Source organism: Melozone crissalis, unplaced genomic scaffold (assembly GCF_028551555.1).
Source record: "Melozone crissalis strain CALT ecotype California unplaced genomic scaffold, PUWL_Pcris_2 ptg000041l_1, whole genome shotgun sequence".
In the NCBI taxonomy this organism is placed as follows: Eukaryota; Metazoa; Chordata; class Aves; order Passeriformes; family Passerellidae; genus Melozone; species Melozone crissalis.
In genome coordinates this window covers 1,164,371-1,185,407 of record NW_026535819.1, presented here as the reverse complement: position 1 = coordinate 1,185,407, position 21,037 = coordinate 1,164,371, and the positions used below count along the sequence as shown (strand labels likewise).

General features: G+C 46.1%; 1 protein-coding gene across 2 annotated transcripts in view; it reads left to right on the top strand.

The window, feature by feature from the left end:
* The first annotated feature begins 609 nt into the window (after window positions 1–609).
* NEK6 (NIMA related kinase 6) overlaps window positions 610–21,037 on the top strand; it is a 42,882-nt gene continuing 22,454 nt past the window's right edge. The window contains exons 1-2 of one of the 2 annotated variants that reach the window (XM_054283950.1): window positions 610–673; window positions 16,646–16,767. In XM_054283950.1, coding sequence (XP_054139925.1) covers window positions 16,675–16,767 — 93 coding nt within the window. In that variant the 5' untranslated portion in view covers window positions 610–673; window positions 16,646–16,674. Of the gene's footprint in view, window positions 674–16,642; window positions 16,768–21,037 lie in introns of both variants that reach the window. The other variant, XM_054283951.1, reaches the window with a different exon arrangement.

Here is a 21,037-nt window from a genome sequence, read left to right as displayed (position 1 = left end):
GGGACCACTGCTGAGCCTCGCTCGTTTGGTTTGTGTTTATTGCCACGTTCGTGCTCATTTGTGAAAAAAACCTGTTGAATTTGAGGTTCAAATTCAATCTATGCCGAGTACTCATGCCTTAATTTGCAAACTGAGGATTTTCTATCCCAAAAGCTGGATAGATTCTGGAGCCAAACCCGTTCAGGCCGGTTCGTGGAGGAACTCGGCTGCGCCGCGCTTGAGGCCCGGGGCTCCGAAACGCCTGGGCCGGACCTGCGATGGGTCCCGCTCCGAGCCGAGAGGCCCCTGCCGCCCTCCCGCAGCCGGGGCGGGAGGGGATGTCGGGCCCGGGGAGCCGGGGCGGGGGCAGCGGCGGGCGGCCCTTGGGTCCCGCGGGGCAGCGCCGTGGGGCCGTGGGGCCGTGGGGCCGTGTGGCCGTGGGGCCGGGGCCGGGGCCGCTCCAGGTGCGGGGCCGCAGGTGGCGCCGAGCGCGCACGCGCCGCCCCCCGCGCGCGGCCCCCGCCCGGCCTGCGTGGCAGCGGCGGCGCGCGCGCCCGAGCGGCGGCGCGTGCGCGAGAGCGCGGGGCGGGCGCGCGCGCGGCGAAGTTCCGTGCGGGACGCGGCGCCGCTCGCTCGGTCCTGCGGGGCTCCCGCGCCCCCGCGCCGGCACCGCCGCGCCTCCGCCGCGCCGCAGGTGAGACTCGGGGCCCTGCGCCCCGCCGGGCCGCGCCGCCCCGCGCCGGGGGTGTGTGCCCGCCCGCCGCGGGCCCCGGCCCCGCGCGGCGCCTCCGGGCAGCCCCGGCTGGGCCGCGGCACCGAGCGAGGGGCGGCGGGGGGATCGAGCGGCGGGGCCGTGCGGGAGCGGGGGGTCCGGGCCGCGGGGTCCGCACGTGCCCGGCCGGGAGCGGGAAGCGGCCGGGAGCGGCACCGGGCGGGTCAGCCCCGGCGCCGCCGGACGGGCCGAGCGGCGGCCTTGCGACTCGAGCAAAGTTGAGACCGTGGCACCGACACGAGCGTTTGCGCGCTCCGGCGTCGCTCGGAGGCTTGGGGAGGTTTGGGGGGGTCTCCATTTCAGCAGCAGCTCTGCTCCGAGCCCACCCTCCCCGTTCCTACCCCGCGCCCCTCCGAGCGCCTCTGCCCCCAGCCCGGGATGTGCTCGCTGTGCCCTCGGCGGTGCCCGGGGCTGGCGCACGGAGCCCCGGGCTGTGCGGGCGGCCCCAGACCCTGCCCGGTGCTGCACGCCGGGGTCTCCCGAGAGCCGTCGCGGCCGTTCCCGCTCCCTCTGCCGCGCTCTCTCCGAAGGTGGGAGCCCGCGGTAACCCCGCTGCCGGAGGAGGATTACACATGGCATGGGGAGAGCACATGGTGCAGCTGAACTACCAAATACCATCTTTTCTCTCCAAAGTGTGATTTATGCTTGGTTCGAATAACGGTGAATTTCTGAGCCCATCTGTTTGTCTGCCTGTTCACACACATGGAATAGCTCTGCCCATGGTGATTGCCTATGGCATTATTGCAGGAGAAGTAGTTTGATAGGAAATATTGTAGCAATTAGAAGTCCAGTGATGCAAGTTCCTGACACATTGAGGCTGTCTTGCTGTCAGTTCTGTATCTCCTTTAAAAGTTCATTTTTTTGGTGAATCACTGTAAGCAACCGTTTAACTTCTGCAGCATTTCTACAGCTTTCACATTTGAGACATCTCTTGACATTGAGTCAAACTCTTTCCACTGTTATTTTTTTCCTGTAGACATTCTTTGTGACAGTCATGTTCTGTTAAGCAACAGCAGAAAAAAAGAAGGAACTGCTTTTAGATAAGACTCTTGCTGCCTGTTTCCTCTGGCTCTGAGTCTTAGAGACCTAAAAAAATGGGAGCTGTGAGAAACTTTTATTATGATGGAAAAAGAGCATCTTCTGTGGGAAGTGAGATTGTAGATGGAATGTGAGTGACTGCTGTCACCCCAAAGGAGTTGTCAGAGCAGAACCAAACTTTTGCTTTCTTAACACCTGTGATGTATGAAATGTTTCTGCTTGTTTAATTTTCCCCTCCTTCCTCTGGAATTCTGTTTTTTGACAAATAGGTATTTTGTGAGAGAGGATGGATGCATAATTGGAATGTTTTTATATACCTTTTCAAATTCTTCACTGTTCATTTTGTTGGGAGAAAACCAGATGAAGATGAATAACTTGAACCCCAAGCCCATATTGGGAAGCAGGTTTTTTTGCAACACTTGCCCTCTATGATCCTGCCTGAAAAATTTTATGTCAGTCTATAACACTGACTTATACATTGAAAATATTGAGCCTACACTGGCTTTTTCTTATTTCTTGCAGTTATCGAGGCTGTACTGGAGAAAATAGAGATTCTGATGCTTCTCATGCAATGTATTTTTGGGCTTTATTCACACATACCTGTTGGTCTGAAGGGCTCTTGCAATGGCTTGAAAGAGGTTTTTAAATATTGAAGGAGCTGTTGTTTACTCAGAGTAAAATGAGTATTTTTGTTTGAATGGGGGTAGAAGGCAGAAATGTCTGTGTGGTCTTTTCTCCTGCTCTGCCTCTGCTCTCTTGGCTGTAAAATGGGGGTGGTTACCAACAAGTTCCCTTCCTGAACACCTGCAGCTTTCTAGAAGTATAAAGGATTAATTAGTGGATGTATTTTAGCATCTTTTCTTCCTTTATATGATGCAAAATATATTTGACCTCAAGGCTATGAAAAATGTATAATAACAGCCAACCTGGCAGAACAGACCAACCCGTGTGGCTGCAGCAGCCAACAGCTGGGGCAGGTGGGAGAAATCAAATGTGTTCAGTCTGAATTTAAAGCAAGGAAAAAAGGAACTGTGGCTGGAGGAGCAGAGGAAGGACTTGCAGGAAGATTTCAAAAATGAAATGACGAAAGTGGAAATCTGGGCCTTGTAGGACATTTGCTTTGTCCTAAATGAAAGCTTAGATGGGTCCTTAGGGAAAATGAGTTTAATAGCCGAACTTCTGCTTTAGTGTTTGTCATTCTGACTTGCTTTTCTTAGAGGTTCTTGTTGCAAAGGAGGTTGTTCATGGTGATCTTCAGCAATGAGAACATTAAGTACACGGAACCTCATTTTAGAAGCTGGGCTCACCTTCACCACTGAACAAACCTGTTTCTAATTGCAACTTCCACAGTTTTACTACAGCTCAGCACTTGTATAGACAGAGAGTGGTTGTGACGCTTTGTGTGGTTTGAGCACAGAATTATGGTTCTGGAAGTCGTGAATGGCCGTTCTGCCCATGACACACACTCCTGCCTTTGCCTTGGAAACTCACTGAACCAGTCTGTTTTACCTTTTATGGGCAGCTGGTGACTAACCCATGTACACCTCCCCAGGTGCTTGACTGGGGTGTTTGTAGGAAATTATGTGATGTGTGTCCATGTAGCCAGTATAAATACAAGATGCAGGAAAAAATCTTGTAATATTGAAGGCAAAAACTTCATAGTCATGCAGCTGAAATATAGTTTCTGATGATGACCTTGATGCCACTTGTCACTGAAGATGCTGAAAATGTAGCAAGAGAATGGTGAGCTGCTCTGCTCCTGGCTGTGGGACAGGCACGGAGGCAGAAGAGGCTCTGTGCCCGTGCCACACTCCATGGACTGGGCAGAGTGGCCTTTCCCAGGACACAATCACGTGGAAGTTAAAGGTTGTCTAAAATGGGCAAAGTGAACACTGTCCTCTTAAAGGCAGAGGCCTTGAAAATAGTTTTTTTCTGTTACCAAACGCTGTTAAGCTGTGTTTATTGTACTCACCCTCTGTAGTGCTTTCAGCACAAGCACATGCCAGGACTCAGGCAGGCCCTGCTGCTCTCCTGGCAGGTCAGGGTGCGCTCTGGGAGATAAGGGCACCTTATCTCCAGCTGATGGGAGCAGTGGGGAGGATTCCGTGTGTCAGCACCAGGCAGTCTCCGTGGGCTCATGTCGCTCACTGCTGCTGGCCTGGAGGGTTCCCCATCCTGTGGGCTGCCTCAGCTCTCTGTGAACTGCTGTAGAACCAAGGAGCCCAAAGGGGCTGGATTAAATCAGAGAGCTCAGGGCCTGGCTCTTTGTGGCTGGGAAGGGCAGGTGGTGCTTTCCCAAGCTGTGTCCTTGCCTTTTCCCCTGGTGGGACTGAGGGATCCAGGCCTGCTTTTGGGGACTGCGATGGGTGCCCTGGGAAGAGGCTGGACCCTGGGTCTCTCCACTTGTGAATTCCATGTTTCACTGCAGAGCTGTGTCTCTAAAGTTAAATGGAGGAACATGTAGTATCTAGGAGGTGAAAGAAGAGTTCAAAGTGTTCAAACTGAGAGGTGATGGTGGCCCAGTCAGTGTTTTTCTTTTTGAAGAAAAAACCCCAGAAGCCAAAACATTTGCATGCATAATCTGGATTTAGGTCTGACTGGAAAGTCATAGTGCTTTTTGGAAATGCTGCAGTGTGTCTAAGTTACATAGAAAATTAAACTGCACAAAGTACTTATAATTCTTTTCTCCCCGGTTTTGGGGTGGTGAGGAGGTGTGTGTTTCTAAAGCCAGGCTGGGAGCTGCTGTCTGGAGCTGGCTGCAATGCAGGACGGGTAGAGCTGAGGTTCTGAGTGTGTGACCAAGTGCCAGTTCTAGAGCCTGGCAGTAAAGTTTTGTTTAAAACCAGAAAAGTGCAAGGAGTTATTTTTAATAGTGGTTCAAATGCAGAAGCCTGTGAAAGTGTCAGATCTTTTTACAGGTAGATAAGTATTTTTCTATCTTGACATATTTTTTATATGCACCTTGAATTGAATCAAGACTACTTCAAGTTCCAACCTGTTCTAAGTATTTAAACATCTGGACTCACTGTAAGCGCCATTGCTGTCCAGACATGAGAAGGCTCTTGGATTGTTTTTTAACATTTTAAAATATTTCAGCAAAAAGCTGCATTTTCTATTCTGTTAAAACAGTGTATGTAGTTTCCAGTGTTAAATCTTGTGACATGGCTTATAACATGGCATGATACAATAAATTGCAAATAATTGTACAGTGTCAGTACAATTAAAGAAATTTCTAAATTATTTACTTCAGCGTGGTGCTACTTTAAGTGTCTGCTATCAGAGATTCCAGGCAGTGAACAGCTGTCTGTCGCAGATGGGAGAGGAAAAAAACCCTTAGCTTCTTCCTTCTAAAAAGGTTTCCATATAAACCCTGTAGTAATGTAATACAACCTTTTAGTCAAATTTGAGTTTCCTGTTACACGTTTAAGTGAACCGACAGCAGACTCGTATCTATTTGAAACCAAGTGGTGTAAGTGAATGCAACCTTGGGAATTTTGTACTCCAAAGCATTCTTGAAACCTCAGAGATGCTTGTTGAGCTGTCAGATGTATTATTTATTGCATCTTTAAAAAAAAAAAAAAGGCCTTGCAGGTAGTTCATGCCTTCTATAGTCTGCTGTGTTTTGGTGAGATCAGGTGGTGCTGTCTGTCCTGTGCTTGCACTGTGTTTCACCCAAGAAAATCAGGTAGTTTAGAGACTGTCAGCAAATCCACATTTTTAGTCAAGTCCAGGTATAAGTAAGTCTGAAAAAAATTTCAGGTTTAAGGTTGAGTGTTTTCTGCTGAGATCTTGAGATGGTAGAAATGGAGTTTTGCACAGAACTGCATGAAGTTTGAGATTATAAATTGGATGTGCTAGTTCATTGTTCTATGAGCTAGTTCACCATGGCAATTATAAACTTATTAAAACAGTTAAAACATGTCAAATCACAAAGTGCAGAAGATGGTAGGATTATTCTTTTTAAATGACAAAGTTGTTGCTGCTGTTGGCATCCAGTGTCTCCTTTATAGTGATTTCCTTGTTGTCTTTCTTGGTTTAACCCCTCTGGACTATTTATAGGCATTTTACAGTTCTTAATCACTTCTTAAAGTTTTTGTGTTTATTTGTTTTGAGTGACTTTGGTCTCCAGTTCTGGACTCCAACCTTTGAATTGTGCTTCACATGATGAATCAAAGTATGTTCCAGTCCATCCCCAGACCTTGGGCACCAGTCTGGACAGATCAATGCATTTGGTTTAGGAAGGCAATTAATTTTGTTGTTTTATCCAAGTGCTGCCTGGTTTGGGCTGCAGTGTGAGGCAGTTCTCTCTGTGAAGCTGTTGAGCTTTCCCTGTTGGGAGCAGCGGTCCCTGCTCGCCTCAGCTCCCCAAGGCTGCACCTCTGGGTGGGCTCATCCCAGTCCAGGGTGTAAAAGGCTTTTTCCTGAATTCAGCAGATGGATGGATGGATTGTTTGTATAACATCAGTTGGAAATGGTGTTGAAATGCTGATTTCCCAAGCGTGGAGATGCTGCTGCTGCTGTTCCAGAAACCCCTTTTGGAAGTGAGCCCTCTTAGCAGGCAGGGACTGCTCCTGATGTGCTGTTGGTGGTGGCAGGAGGACACATGGCGGTGTGTGAACTCAAACCGTCCCAAACCAGCCAAGCTGGAGGAACCAAGGGTGACAAATTCAAGTGTGGCAGTGCTGGAGAAAAGGGCAGAGATTCCCCTCAGAGCAGGGTGATAACATTTGGCACTGCACAGCACCTTCCAAAACGAGTGGCTGTCAGTGTTCCCTCCAGCCAGGGCAGCACTGCCAGCAGACCTGAGGGACCTTCCAGGGGAGCTTTCAGTGTCTTGTTTCAGTGCATCCTCCCACCTTTCAGCCCAAACACCCTTCCCTGTTTGATGTGGTGGGACTCTGGGACTGGTTGTGCCGTCCCTTTGGGGGAGGCTGTTGCCGCCGCGCTCCTCCACGCGGTGTCTGCAGATGAATCACGGTCTCCCCAGCACGTGGGTGGGATTGCAGGGCCAGAAACCGCTCTGATAAGGGCTGTGACCCGGTCCCAGCTCAGCCTGCTGACAGAGCAGGTGTTGCTCCACACCCTGGGGAGGATTTGCAAGTCTCTCGTTTTGCAGAGCTCAGTGACAGATCCTGTTCTCCAGTTACTTTTGTCGTTGGGTCTTTGGGAAGCCCTCTTGCTGTGAGGTGAAAAGTATCCACCAGCCTGTTAAAAACTCATGGTTTTTGGAGTGCATGGAGTTTTAAGTCCCTGCTGAGAGGAAAAGCAGATGCTGGGTGGTTGGGACTGCTGCCTCTGAGAGCTGGGGGTGGCGCAGCCCGAGCTCTTTCACCCCTGCTTGGTGGTGCTCACTTCCCACACCACCACTGTCTCCTGCCTCAAGTGGTCCAGGATAATGTAAGTTCCGATTTTTCTTCTTTCCTTAGAGCCAACTGTCCCCTTTGACTTGGGAGAGTGACTTTTTTCTTAACTTGGTGATTTTTAAACTGTGGAGTCGGAGGGGAAAGTCCCTGCAGAGGGTGCAGTAGTTGGGGAATGCCCACCTACAGCACAGATGACAGCTTCAAAGTACATTCAATATGATCCCTTCAGGAATTTCAGTGTCTTGTTGTTGCCATCCTGAAAAGGCATGAGTTTTCTCCTTGTTGGAACATTTTGTTTCCTGCAAAAGTGTTCCTAGGAACACTCTGAATGTGAAGTCTTTCTTGGAGGGTTTGTGGTGGGCTCTGCTTCTTGAGGCAAATCTCTGTCATTGCAGTGAGGAGAGGGGGAGAAAAGCTGTAGGTATTTTAAGTTTCTTTCCCCAAGAGTAGGGTTTCAGGGTACACAGATACTAAACATGAACACAAAAATTCCTTCCTCTTTCGTGGAGATTCTGATTAATTCTTTGTGCTGCTGGTGTTTCATTAGCTCTTCTATCGGAGTTGTAAAAAAAAATGAGAGTCTCAGAAATATTAAATTGTAACAAAACCCCCCAAGAAACAATTAAAAGGTTTTAAAAAACATGACTGTATTTTAAGGAACCAAGTAAGTCACAACCATGTGTCTGTGTGCCACCCTGTGATCAGCTGGGAAAGCCAAGGAGTGACTCTCAGCTGTCAGTGTATTAAGAAGCAGTGCTGCCTTTTGTGGAGTCTGTATATACTGAACTCAGGGCCATGGAGTAAATATTCTTGCTGTGTGTTCATAATCATTCTACTTAGAGTAAGCGCTTCTTGGGTGGGTATTACAAACCTGTTAATCTTTATGGTATTTATAGGGTAATTTTTAACTGTCTTGAGCTCTTTACTTCCTTGTGGGTCAATTACTCAATTTATAACATTGTGTCAGATGTAAGAACTTTACCATCCAAGAGTAAACAGTGTTGGGGATGGTTCTCTACCTGTGTTTGCACTTAGTCCTTTATGTATTAAGGTATGCAATAACTTATTCTGTGACTGGCTTATTGGGATTTCTTTTAGTTCCCGTGGTTTGTGCTTTGAAGTGACTGTAATGTCTTATTTTAGCTTTTCTGCTTCATCACTAATGCAGGAAGAGGAACTGTTCTGCTTTTGCACTTGCCTTGCCACGTGGCTTCCAACTTCCCTGGTCAGGCATAGCTGCACCTGGATTTTGCTGGACTTGAAAAATTTCTTTTGATGAGTTGTAGTGTGTTATTCACAGGTATTAATAAGGTGTCAGCATTGGGGAGATTAGGAAAGAAATGCAGGCTGGGCAGGACTCTTGTTTCCATGAGTAAGCTCATGGTTTTTAATAATCTGATACTACTGAGTTTATGCTTCAACACTGAAGCTTATTAGACTAATAGAAAATGGTTACAGAGGGCAGAATATAGTGGGAAATGTGATTTGTCTCTTATACAGAGCTTGCACATTTAGTTATAATTTTCTTGAAAGGTTAATTCCCAGCTTCTCTTCAGAACATTCTGTGCAGGCCTTTCTGTAGGGAAAAAAAATTGGACCCAATTTAAATAGACAAGTCTTGTGAATCCTGAAAGAATTTGGGCATTTAGCCCAGGAAAGGGAGAGTTCTCTGCAAGAACTTCATTAACCCTGTCTGTCATCAAAATAAGTAATAAAAGTAGCTCTGCAGACATTGTAAAGAACAGATCTTCTTTGTTTTACCCTGTGGCCTTGGTCTGCAAGGTACTGGTGAATGAATCTTGTTCTTTAGGGACAGCTGTGCCCGTGTGGGAGGGGAGGTGGAGATGTGCTGCATGCAGGGATACAGAAGCGGGGAGATGAACCAAAGAGCTGCATTTGTTTTTGGAAAACTTGTGCCATCGGTTGCAGGTACTCAGGAATGTGCAGGGAAGCTGACTTTTATTTAGTAGCAATATTGATAATGCAGTCTCACTCACTCATTTTTCCGCCCCAGTTATGCTGGGGTGGAAAACCCACAGATGCTATTTCTAGCATAACTATTTTTGTAAGCAGAGAAATGTTAAATATTTTTACGTGGAGAAGAGTTGCTGCTTCCGTTTGGCTGTTGCTTGCAGGATCCAGATGCTGTGAAGCACTTCCTGCGATGCCAACATCTGGCTGCCTGCACATTTTGGGTAGAGTTTTATGAGGTGGCTTTGAAGTTGCTTTTGGATTTGAATCACATGAATCTTTGGATTGGCTGGGCTGCACAATTCTCAGCATCATTTCCTTTTCCTTCTGATTATGGGAAGTGTAAATACTTCAAGCTGTTGTTCTGATGTTTTGAAGTTGGGGGAACATATATCTCTATTTTCCTCCATTCCTTTTCCCTGGATTAAAGATATAATTTGAGTCTTTAATAGCCAACAGCACGGCTGTAGAGAGAAGCTGCATGAGCAGAGTTGGTTCCAGCAGGTTTTGTGGATTTTGAGCCCATCTGACATGGGCTTGCTCTCGTACTTTGATCTACCTTTCTCAAACATTTCAGAAATTTCAGCAGTATTTCAGAAGTCTTTTTGTGAGGTTTGCTTAACACTTCTTGAGTGCTTGGAAGTGTTCTAATTAAAAGATATTTGTAAGTGCTAAGTGGTGGTGTTTCCAATCATATATGTACATAAAGATTTATAGAAAACTTTGTTAAACTTTCTGAGGGCGGGCTGGGCTGAATGGATGCCACGTTCAGGGTTTGCCCCTTTAGCAGCAGAGCTGATTCAGATTTTTTTTTTAACTTTGGATCTTGGTTCTGGTTTTGTCTTACCGGCTTAAGATGGTCTGTTCACTTGTGCTCCTGTGTGGGATGGGTGGTCACTAAAGGTGTCTGACAGGATCCAGCTGTGGAAGCAGTTTGCATTCTTTGCTGTGTCTAACAGAAACTTATTTTAGGGGTTGGTTTGGGTTGAGGGGTTTCACCATAGCCTCAGAACAATCCGTCTGCCCGAGTGCTTGAGTTTTGACTCTTCTCCTTGGCAAGGGTTCTTCAGGTGCAGCAGGAGAGTGGAGCTGTGTTTCAGTGTCATTGTCACCTGGCTGGGGGCTCAGAGAGATGTTCCCTCCTGTGCCAGGAGCCAGCCTGGAACGGGGGTGGTGCTGCTGGTACAGACAGTGTGTGTTCCACGGGATGGGACTCATTTCAGTTAGCATTTAATGATGTGAAAATGTCTGGCAGTTTCTGTGAACATTTACGTTGTGAATATATTTCCAGCCTATATTTAATCTTCCCTTCATCAGAAATGAATGAATTCCAAGAAGGATAACAGAAGTGTTCTTAAATAATTTGGCTTCGTGTTTGAAAGCTTTATTGCATTATAAATTAAAACGTGAGCATGTTGTCACATGCTTGGTAAGCAGTACAGTAAAATTCCAGGTAGATTTGGTATGTGTTTATTTTTGACGTGTGTTTCATTACCAGCGGTGGCCTGAGAGATCTGGCTCTAATGGTTCAAAGGTGATAAAAATGAATACAGTGAATTTTCTGGAGGGCTCAAAATTCCAACTGCAAGAATATAAATTAAAGTTGGCTTGTTACTTTACTGAAACACACCTAAGTGAAAACTGGTAGGGGAAGAATGCAACCTGCTGTTGCTGTACCATGGTCACAGTATCAGCTCTCTTCAGAGGAAGTATTGTCCCTTTAAATGCTGCTGACTGCTATCCGTCCTGACTTTTGGATGTGAATATGTATTTGATGTTTACGTCCTACACAAACATCACACATAAATATTTACATGTAGTGTTTACTAGGAAATTGAGTGCAGTGGAAGAAGGGGTGGGAATAGTCCAGTTAAGCTGGTGAGAAGGAACATTTACCTTAAAATATGAATCACCAAGTGCTCTTGGCACTGATCCTGGAGCTGTTTAATAGGAGCCCTGTGAAACCATCCCTTGGAATGGATGGATCTGCAGAGCATCTGAAATGTGTCCAGAAGACTTAGACAATTATGTTTTCTGGTTCAGGACCAAGTTCTAGGGAGCTGGTACTACAACACAGGAAAAAACCGACCAAACAAAACCCAACCCGTAACTCTGCTAAAACTTTTAAAACTTAAAACTAAAATTAGAAGTCAGCTGCCTGCCTACCTGCTGAGAGATGGGCACTTGAAATGTTCTCTCAAAAGTGTTGTATTAGCTCAAGTGGCATCCTCAAACACAGTGATCCAGCCAAGCACACTCTGCCCAACCTTGCTATTTTCCAGCCACTGTACTAGATTTTCCCCCAAACTAGAAGACAGGGTATTTGAAGTTATAATGTTGCTTGCTTAGAATGGGAATACAGACCTGAGCTGGGTGTAGGTAGTGATTTGAAACAGAGTGGGATGTTTCATGCAGTTAATTATTGGCAGGAAGCATTTGTTTTATTGACATCCACAGAGAGATGACTCTGCGTAGCTTTAAATAGTTGACTTAATGTCATTTTGCTTCTAGGTATGGAACAGTGAATTATGGTGTCTGTCACAGCATTTGTTTAATGAGTATCAGTTGTTGACAGGGTATGAAAAAGCTCCAGGGCTTTTCAGCCATTTCACGAAAACATTCTCAGTTAGGGGATTTGGGGTCTTTGAGGAGCCCATCCCTTACTGGCTGTTGAAAATCTGGTTTGCACAAAGTCTTAGCAGAAACCCATCTGCATCTGCTCTCAGGGTAAATCCAACCCTCTGAAATGTGAGGTGTGACTAAACCACCATTCTCTTCAGTGGTCAGTTTGTTACAAGGACCCTCATCCTTCCCAGGGGGTTACAGATCGCAGGTAACTCACACTGTAATGTTTGTGTGTGTGACTCTAGAGATGCAGTTTCATCGTGATGCTAGGCCTGAAATTCAGAAGCTGTTTCTGGGTGATTTACTGGACTCTGTTTAACAGTTTTTGCTTGAATTCCCTCAGTGCAGCCAGAGCTGTTGGTGAGAGAGTCTCCAGTCCCTCTCACAGGGCAGGGTGGCCGTGCATGACCACCACCCTCCACAGGCAGCTCTTGCTGGGCACTTTTTTACTGAATCACATTCTCTAACTGTGCTCTTGCAGTGTTCTCTCCTCAAGCGTTTCAGTGCCATTCCTCGTCTTGTTTCGTTTAACATTCATATTCATTTTTTTTTCAGTGTTGGCAGGTGTGTATTTCACATTTACATGAGGGGTTTTTTGGATGTTAGACTGCTATTTGCTTATGGTAATTTCCAGTCATCATAAGGTGACTGTTGAGAGAGATGAGCAGAGAGGAAAAAAATTGTCAGGCATTTACAGTAAATACTCTCTGCTTTTGGAAACGCTGTCAGAAGTTTAATTGTTAGGTTCAAGTAAGTTTGTCATGTGCCAGACAGAATCAGTCTGCTGTAATGAACGGGTTACGCACTTCACCGGCAAAAAGGGAGAGTGAGAAACCAAGGGATGCTCAGGATTTCCTGTCACCTTGCACTGCAGAAGGAACAGGGTAGGCTTTTTAACCTAGCCTGTAATTAGGTTTTGCATGGAAGCATATATTACTGTGCTCGCTTTGCCAAAGCTCTTCAGTATGACGGATGAGATTTAAAGGTTGATCTGACTAAATTGCAATGAGAATACTAACGACAAAGATATTTCTGTTGTGAACTATTCCTACCAGGCATCATAGCTGTGACAGAAATGGTGTAAAGTAATGGACAATAAAAGTCACTCGAAAATAATACTCTCCTAGGATTGGGCTGCCTTCCCCAGAGCACCTACCCTGAACCACAGCGATAATGTAATCATAAGGTCAGATCATCATTTAAATATATAGGTAATCTCATAGAGTATCCTGGCAGATTTATTTTAAGAGCAAGGAAGAGGAAGAATATTATTGGGCAGTAGAGAGGAAGAAAGTGGTGCTGATGTGGTTGTGTTTATTCTGTAAAACAGTTTGCATTGCTGCAGCCTTTGGGGAGCCTGCAGTGAGCAGCACAGTGGCTCTAGGAGGAGTGGCAGCCTGGCTGCCATGGCAGTGCATCCCTGTGGGTACCACAGCCTGTCTGCCATGGCAGTGCATCCCTGTGGGTACCACAGCCTGGCTGCCCTGGCAGTGCATCCCTGTGGGTACCACAGCCTGGCTGCCCTGGCAGTGCATCCCTGTGGGTACCACAGCCTGGCTGCCCTGGCAGTGCATCCCTGTGGGTACCACAGCCTGGCTGCCCTGGCAGTGCATCCCTGTGGGTACCACAGCCTGTCTGCCATGGCAGTGCATCCCTGTGGGTACCACAGCCTGGCTGCCCTGGCAGTGCATCCCTGTGGGCATCACAGCCTGGCTGCCCTGGCAGTGGGTACCCAGGGATGGTACTCCCATCCCTGTGGGTATCACAGCTGCCTGGGGGCCTGCTGGGTGTGCCCTGCTGCATTTCAGTCTCACACTCCCCATGTGTGGTAAAAGATGGACATTTGTGCACTAGGTTAAATCGTGTACTTTACTGGTTTTAATCAGCTTGTGGATTTCTGGAACCATATATGACTTGCTGTTTGTTTCTGTTTGTTTTACACAAGGTACCCAAACAGACCTGCTTGGCTCCCCCACAAGTCCCTGTGTAGGAGGATAAGAGAGGCATACAGTAACTGAGGGGGAATCAGATTTGTGTGTGTGACATATCTGTGCTTTAACTCTCAGTTCTGTGTGTGTGTGTGTGGTGGGCAGCAGCAGGGCTGAGCACAGGGCACACAGAGCAGCTGCTGTGTCTTGCAGGAGGGTGAAAAGTGTTGGTACAGAAAGCAGTTGTAACGCTGAGCACAAGCTGCTGCTTTGCTGCCTGCTCAAGAGGTGCACGGTCCTGTCATGTTGATTATACATCTGGGAGCAAATAATTTGGCCTGCAGTTGAGTTGGAGGCATCCTGAGACACATGGTGATACCCGATCAGACTGGGCACAGCTGCTTCACCAGGAGCACCCGGGGCACCGGGGCGGCTGGGACTGAGTGCCAGGATGCTGATGAGGTTCTGCTCCTTAATGAGTGTCTTGTAACTAATGATCCTGGCCTTTGCTACCAAGTGCCCTGGGCTGTTCTGCCCTGAGAATCCCACCTGTCAGGTACCTGCAAGGTATCAGGGGTTTGATGGGATTTTGTGTTTTGCTCTCTACTGATTAGGTGTATGAACACTGGTATGCAGAGAGGAATTGCAGCTGGGGATGTGACAGGGGAGCTGACTGCACAAGAGAGTTTTTGTTTTCCCTGTATTTGGAAAAACCCCAGGTTACCTGTGAGTGCTGCTGCATGGAGTAATAACTGTACAGAGTAAGGTGACAGTAGTGTGGGAGAAGGAGCTGTTCATCCCATGTGGGTTGTGGCCATTTTTCCTGTGATGTTTATGATGATCCTGTTCTTTTATTCACTTTCTGGAAAGCTGTGTGATGCTTCACGCAATTTAAAGATGTTTTGGTTTACAGTCATAGTCAAGACTCAGTGTTAAAATGTGTGATACTGCAGAACTCTGTCGGACATTTGGAAGCAGGAATAAAAGGGAAAGTGCAGAGCTAAGACAGTGCCAAGTAAAAACGGGCCAGTGTTCAGAGTGTACCTTTGCTGCTGCAGTGCAGTGCCTGGGTGTTGTTGGCTGCTATTTGAAGATCCTCTGTGCAGCCCCTTCCCGGGGATTCCCCTGCCCTGTCCCTGTGCAGTGCCAAAGCCTGGAATAGCCAAGCTGACAGCCTGGGCAGGACACGCTGTCCCGAGGTGTCAGCGGGCTCCGTGCTGTCATGTGAGCTCTGCTGGATCTCTTTTCAAAGCTGCTATTTTGTTCTTACTCCTTCCTCTGCTTCCAGCTGCAGCGCTTCAAACGAGCAGTGCCCGAGTGCAGCTCCTGCCCTGGCCCATCCCTGCTCGTGGGCTCTCCTGGGCTCTGAGTCCCTGCCCTGGTGCTCCCTCACAGCAAAGATTGCTCCTCGAGTTTCCTTAGGGTCCCCGGGCACTGCCCAGACTGGGCTGTGGTCAGGATGTTCAGGTTCCCATGTCCAGAGATAAATCAGTAAATCCCTCCCCTGTTTTTGAGTGTTAGTCCTTCAGAAGGCAGGACACAGTGGATGCCCAGTTTGATCAGTGTCAGGCTGCAGACACTTCAGTGGCACTGCCTGGATGTGTCTGTGCTGGGAATGTGCCCTGTCCAGGTTCCTGTGTTGGAACCAGGCTTTGCTCTGTGTGTGTGGGCTTGGAAGAGCGAGAACATGTGGCTCTCCCTTCAAGTAAACTGCCTTTCTCCAGATCTTGAATAATAAAATAATTAAGATAGTTCCAGCAGTATAGCATAAGGTAGGAATTTCATAGGGCACTTTAGTGTCAGTATTGAGACAGTTTTATCTAGGTATCTTCACCTGGTTACTAATAAACCTACAGATGCTTGAGACTGAAAAGATCTTAAAATCAAATTTCTTCATACTAGCAGTGATTCTCCTTCCCCCACTGCAGTTCATGGTACTGACTTTGAAAAACTGTTTTTATTGAGAGCAATCCATGTGTTCACCTGTGTAATGTAGCAGGAGCTGCAGCTCTTTTGTCAGAGTGAGGGTTCATTTGCTTGAGACATGAGAAGAGCCTCTCTCTGCTTTCCCCCTGTGCTATGGTAGCTGGTGTTGGGAAAGATCTGCCAGAGCTAAGGGTTTATTTCACAGACAACTGTTAAAAGAGTTGAGCACTACTTGCTGCAGGAATTCTTCTTCATCATATTTTCTCCCCCACTCCCACAAATATTTAAAATACCTTTGTATTTTAAACTAAGACTTAGTCATTGACCAAGTGCCAGGCACGCACTATTAATACACTAATGAGGTCAGGTTGTGTTTTCACTGAGTGAATACTTGCCAAAACTCTTGAAATAAGTTTCTGCAAATGCTTGTGTTGGCCACTAAATCTTCCCTTGTCTCCATTAGTCTTCAGTCAGTGCCAAGGACAGGAAAGATGCAACTGGGAATGGCAGGGTGTGGGTAAGGGATGGCCAAACCTGTGAATGGCCCTTTCTGGGTGTATTTATTGTGCGTGTTCTCTGAATGCTGTGACTGTGTTTTGGGGCCAGAGCCTGACCCCAGAGCTGGTGTGGAGCAGGGAGTGCTGTGATCCAGTCCTGCTTCCCTGAGCAGCTGACAGAATTAGCAGAGTTTGTCCTCGAGTCAGGCTTGAACACAAATGGTTCAAGTAGGGGTTTTATTTCCCAGAAGGGCTGGAAAACCTGGGTACGTTCATTCTTTCTCTGCAGGCAGGGGAGGTGTCCCACAGCTGCCCCATCACTGTTGCCCACGGTGTTCCTGAGGTGTGTGCACAGCCCTGTGCCTGAGGATCAGTTAATCTGGGATCACAGTGTGGCTCCAGCACTGGAATGCCTCAGCTGCCTCTTGGGCAGCTCTTTACAGCTTCTGCAGGTTCTGGTACCATTTTTGAAGGGGATCAGACTCTCATTTCCCATTGCTGTGTTGGGCTGGCCTGAAACCTCTCCCCTTTCTTTTGCCTCAGCAGAGCCGAGAGGCAGAGTTTGGTATGATACCATGGAAGGGCAGCACAACCATCCTCATCATCTAGGGGACCAGAACAACCCTCTGTGCAAGCTGCCAGGGCAGGAATTCCAGCATGATCCTCAGGTAAGCGCGGGTGTCTCTGATCCATCTCCCTCTGTCTTTTCTTATCTTCGTTCCGTAAAGGTCTCCTGATTTCTTAGCATTTAGCTGCTTTTGTCCCCCTCCTTTTGTTTTTAGTGCAGTTGTAGCAGTTTTAGGGAATATCCAGTTTGGGATTCTACCAGACAGTTTCCTGAACCCACTTTTTGATTATAATAAGAGAAAGAGGAAATAGTTTGAATTTTACTTAAAGCTAGTGTTTTTAAATCATCTTATGAAAACATACTGAGTTGGCTTTCTCATGTCTTTGACTCTTTGAAGAAAAGGCCAAAGTAAAATAGATTATTGTGTAAGTGAATAAATGTATTTTATCTCTTTTTATAGTAAGTGCCGGAGAAGTAATTACCAGATAAAAGAAAAAGCTCATTCTCCATGGAACTGTAGGCTCCCTGCGAGTCTCTGGAACTCATCCTGCAATGTGTTTTGTCCACACTATAATGAAGTTTCACTGTAGCAGCTCCTCTCTCTTCCTGCCTTTCTGCAGAAGGGAGCTAAAACCAGGATTAACCCACAGTCTGTGTAATCATGAAACTTGGATTTTGTGAATTCGGGCTGCTTGACTTTTCAGCCTGTTTTCTGTTGATCAGAGCAATTCAGTTTTGCCCCTGTGTTGTATTAAGGAATGAACCAAAAGCAGCATGGAAAGCTGTCAGAAAGAAGAGAATTGCAGCAGTGGTGGGATGTGACCATGAGGAGGGCTGCTGAGCTTTTGTTGTTCCCACTGCAGAGTAGGGCTGAGCAGGGTCCCCGAGCAGAGCAGGGCTGAGCAGGGTCCCCAAGCAGAGCAGGGCAGGGGTGAGCAGGGTCCCCGAGCAGGGCAGGGGTGAGCAGGGTCCCCGAGCAGGGCAGGGCTGAGCAGGGTCCCCAAGCAGAGGTGAGCACGGTCCCCAAGCTGGAGATCAATCCCACTTTCCTTGGGAAAGCTCTGCCAGTGCCCAGCACAGCCTCTGCTGAGGGGGAGTTCTGTGCACACACTGAATGCACTGCTGGGAAAGTACCATGGTGTGGAGCAAAGCCCCCTCTCCTAATGTAGCAATTTGTCATATTAAGTCATTTAATAATAATTGAATCCCCTTGATTAATCTCCTAGAATTAGCCAGTTGCATTTTGAGCAATTAGGGTTAATTACTGCCTCATTTGGCAGGATAGTGCCCCTGTAATTATTTCATGAACAAGATTAGGAAGTGTTCCTGTGCAGCAGATACATTCATGGCATCTTGGAGCACATGTTAGAATTTGTAATGACATAGTTAAGTGTAATTAGTAGCTAATAATCTGTGTTCTGCTGTGATGCTGATGCTGAGTGGGCTCATTTTGCTGTATGGTCATTGTTCAGTGAAACCTCCCCTCAACTCTGGTAATACCCAAGTCCTGTTAATGGAGGGCTCTAGTAAACTGTTCTGAGAATGGTCTAATTTGGAATTAGAATTGCAGGAAGACTGTCTTTGGTTTTGCTGTCAAAGTAACATAAAAAGACCTGAATAACAAAAATATACAGTCTACCAAGGAACTGGAAAAATGCATATAGAAAAGGCGGTGTTTAGAAGCCTTCCATTGGTGGCATGATAGGGTTGCTGATGACATATTTCTGTTTTTCCATTTTTCAGGAATATATTTATATACACTTTTTCAAATCTCTGATACTTTTTACCTGGAGAATCTGAACTTAGATCCTTTCTTTCTTCTGAAAAATCTGAGTAATGCAGACATGCTGTGTAATGGTTTGTGGGGGGGGAGGTTTGGGAAGATAAAATTAACCAAACTGGTCTTATGAGAAATGTCATTAATGGCAGAGATAAAAACTTAAGCAGAAAAAACCAGAACATGAGTTCTTAGAGCCTTGGGTGAGGAGGGAGCTTTGTATGGAACAGCACTCTCTTCCTTGCAGCCCCTTCATTACAAACTACTGTGCCAGCCCCTAAAAGTCCAGAGCAGCAACTCCTCTCCCAGAAGCTTCTCCTATAATTATGCTGCTTCCTAAAGCTGCTTTTTTTGTCAGTTCTGACAGAGGTGTTGTTTCTGCTTTGTAGCTCATCAGTACAGAATATGAGTCAGGCTTTTCTGTCTTTAACTGCTGTAGTTTAGCTAATAAGATGAAACCTTTGAGTAATGCTGGATACTTAGAAGTTATCTGTAATACAAACATTTTTTTAAAATGTCCAATAAAATGACAGTTTTGGCTTTTGGCTCTCATACCTGCCCAGAAATACCCCAAGGAAGTTCATTAGCAAGAGGGAGAACATTTTCTGGTAATGTTCCAGAATGAAGGTGTTAATTATTTAAGTCTCCAGATTACTTAGTGTGTAAACACTAAGTAGCAGTAAGCAATAAAAATTATTTAGGAGTAAATCAGTGATATAAAAATATAGAGTTGTAATTTTTCACTTAGTTTTCATACTAAATAAACACAGTAACTCACTTTTAAATAGCTCTTTTATATACTCACGTTTTAGCAGCAGAGCTGTTAAGAGATTATTTCTATGGTAATTTTAATTTCTTTGTGAATGTCACCTTGTCCTACTGTTTCCAAGCTGGTATTTTTCTCTTCCCTTGTGGTGTAGTAGTACAAATGTCTAGATAGGCCCAGAATATCTGGATATCAGGATAGATCCCAATCATGCTGACAGGGATGCTGAAACTTTGAAACTTAAGCCAAGTTCTTCAGCAAACTTTAAATTCCAGGTAACAGGTCAGGTGAAGGATATTTTATGACTGTGTAGTCTAATTTTGAAGCTCAAATTGAAAAACCTGATGTATTCTTCAATAATTACTTGGCTACCTGTTTGAAGGATAATCCATATTTTAAAAGTTTCCTCATCTCTTGCAAGCTTAGAAGTTCCTTCTTTAATCAATCTGTTCTAATGTGTTCTCATAAATTCACGCTGGAATTTCAGCCTCAAAGTATGCAAAATTCTTTTCAGGTAGGCATTATTGAATGGAGGCAGGTGTATAATTTTGGACATCCTAAAAGGGTTTGAAATACTGATGTTGATAGTAAATCATTGCTTATGGTGTGTGCATGTTCTGCAGGAGGGGCTGGAGCTCCCCCAGTAGCACTGCAGATGTCTTTTAAAGGTGAAATTAGTTACAGTAAATGTCACTCAGATGAAGTATGCACTTTAGAAGCAAGGAAACCGTTCCTTTAAAATTAATGATGCATTGCAAATATCAGAAAAAACCTTATATCCAGCGTAAAGATAATTAAAATTCAGGTCAGAAGTGTATGACTTAGTCGGGCTAAATTTTTTAATGAGATTTCAGAAAATTAATTGGGCGAGTATGTTTTTACTCTTCTAAAGAATATTTCATTTCATGACTCTACAGGAAAGATGCTTTTATTGGCATCTGAAGATTGGACTGTCTGACTTTTTAACTGTTGGTTAACTAATCCTAACAGTTTTTAGGTTGATTACAAATACTCTAAATGCCTGCAGCCCTTTGTGCAGGGCTGACTGGTGCCTGTTTTCCTCATGCCAATCAGGAGTAAAACAACTGACTTGATTATTAATTAACATTAGCACTCTGGGTTTCTGTATTGTGCCAATTAGCAGTGAGCAGCCCTTTCTCAGCCCTTGGGTTCCCTGTGCCTCTGGGGGAGCAGGGGACAGGCCTGGCTCTGCAGTGGGGCTGCATTTGGGATATTTTGCTTTCACTCTCAGGGTGCTCCTTGGCCCAAAACAAGGGCTCAGAGGCTGCAGGCACAGCTGCTCCCACAGCTCTCTTGGGGCTGGTCAGGTTTTCCCTGGATCTTAAGTCATTACAAAGAGGTAAATGTATTGGCCAAGCAGTAATTGTTCTGGAGATTGAAAGTCTTTCTACAGAAGAGTGTTTTCTTATTCCCCATCCCAAAACACAAATTCTGGACAACTACTCCTGAAGAAAAATAAAACACAACAAATGTGTTCAGGGTGTATAGGCATCCTACCTGCCTGTCCTTAGAAACCTTACAAATTCTGTTCTGCAGACAATCTTGTAACACCTGAAAGTTGGAGGCTGAAAGCCCTGGCAGGATTCCTCGTGACGTTCTGACAAGGGCTGCCCTTGCCTGCTTTTGCCAGCTTTGGAATTTCTGCTCTGGCACCACTGGTTCCATCTCACAGAGCACATGTGTGCCAGAGGAGATGTCCAGAAGAGCTTGTTCTTGGAATGATCTCTGCATTTCTTCTTCAAAATGAATGAGTTTTTTATTTGCATGAGGAATTCTTTGGCACTTTGTTTTCATGGAGTAGGAGAA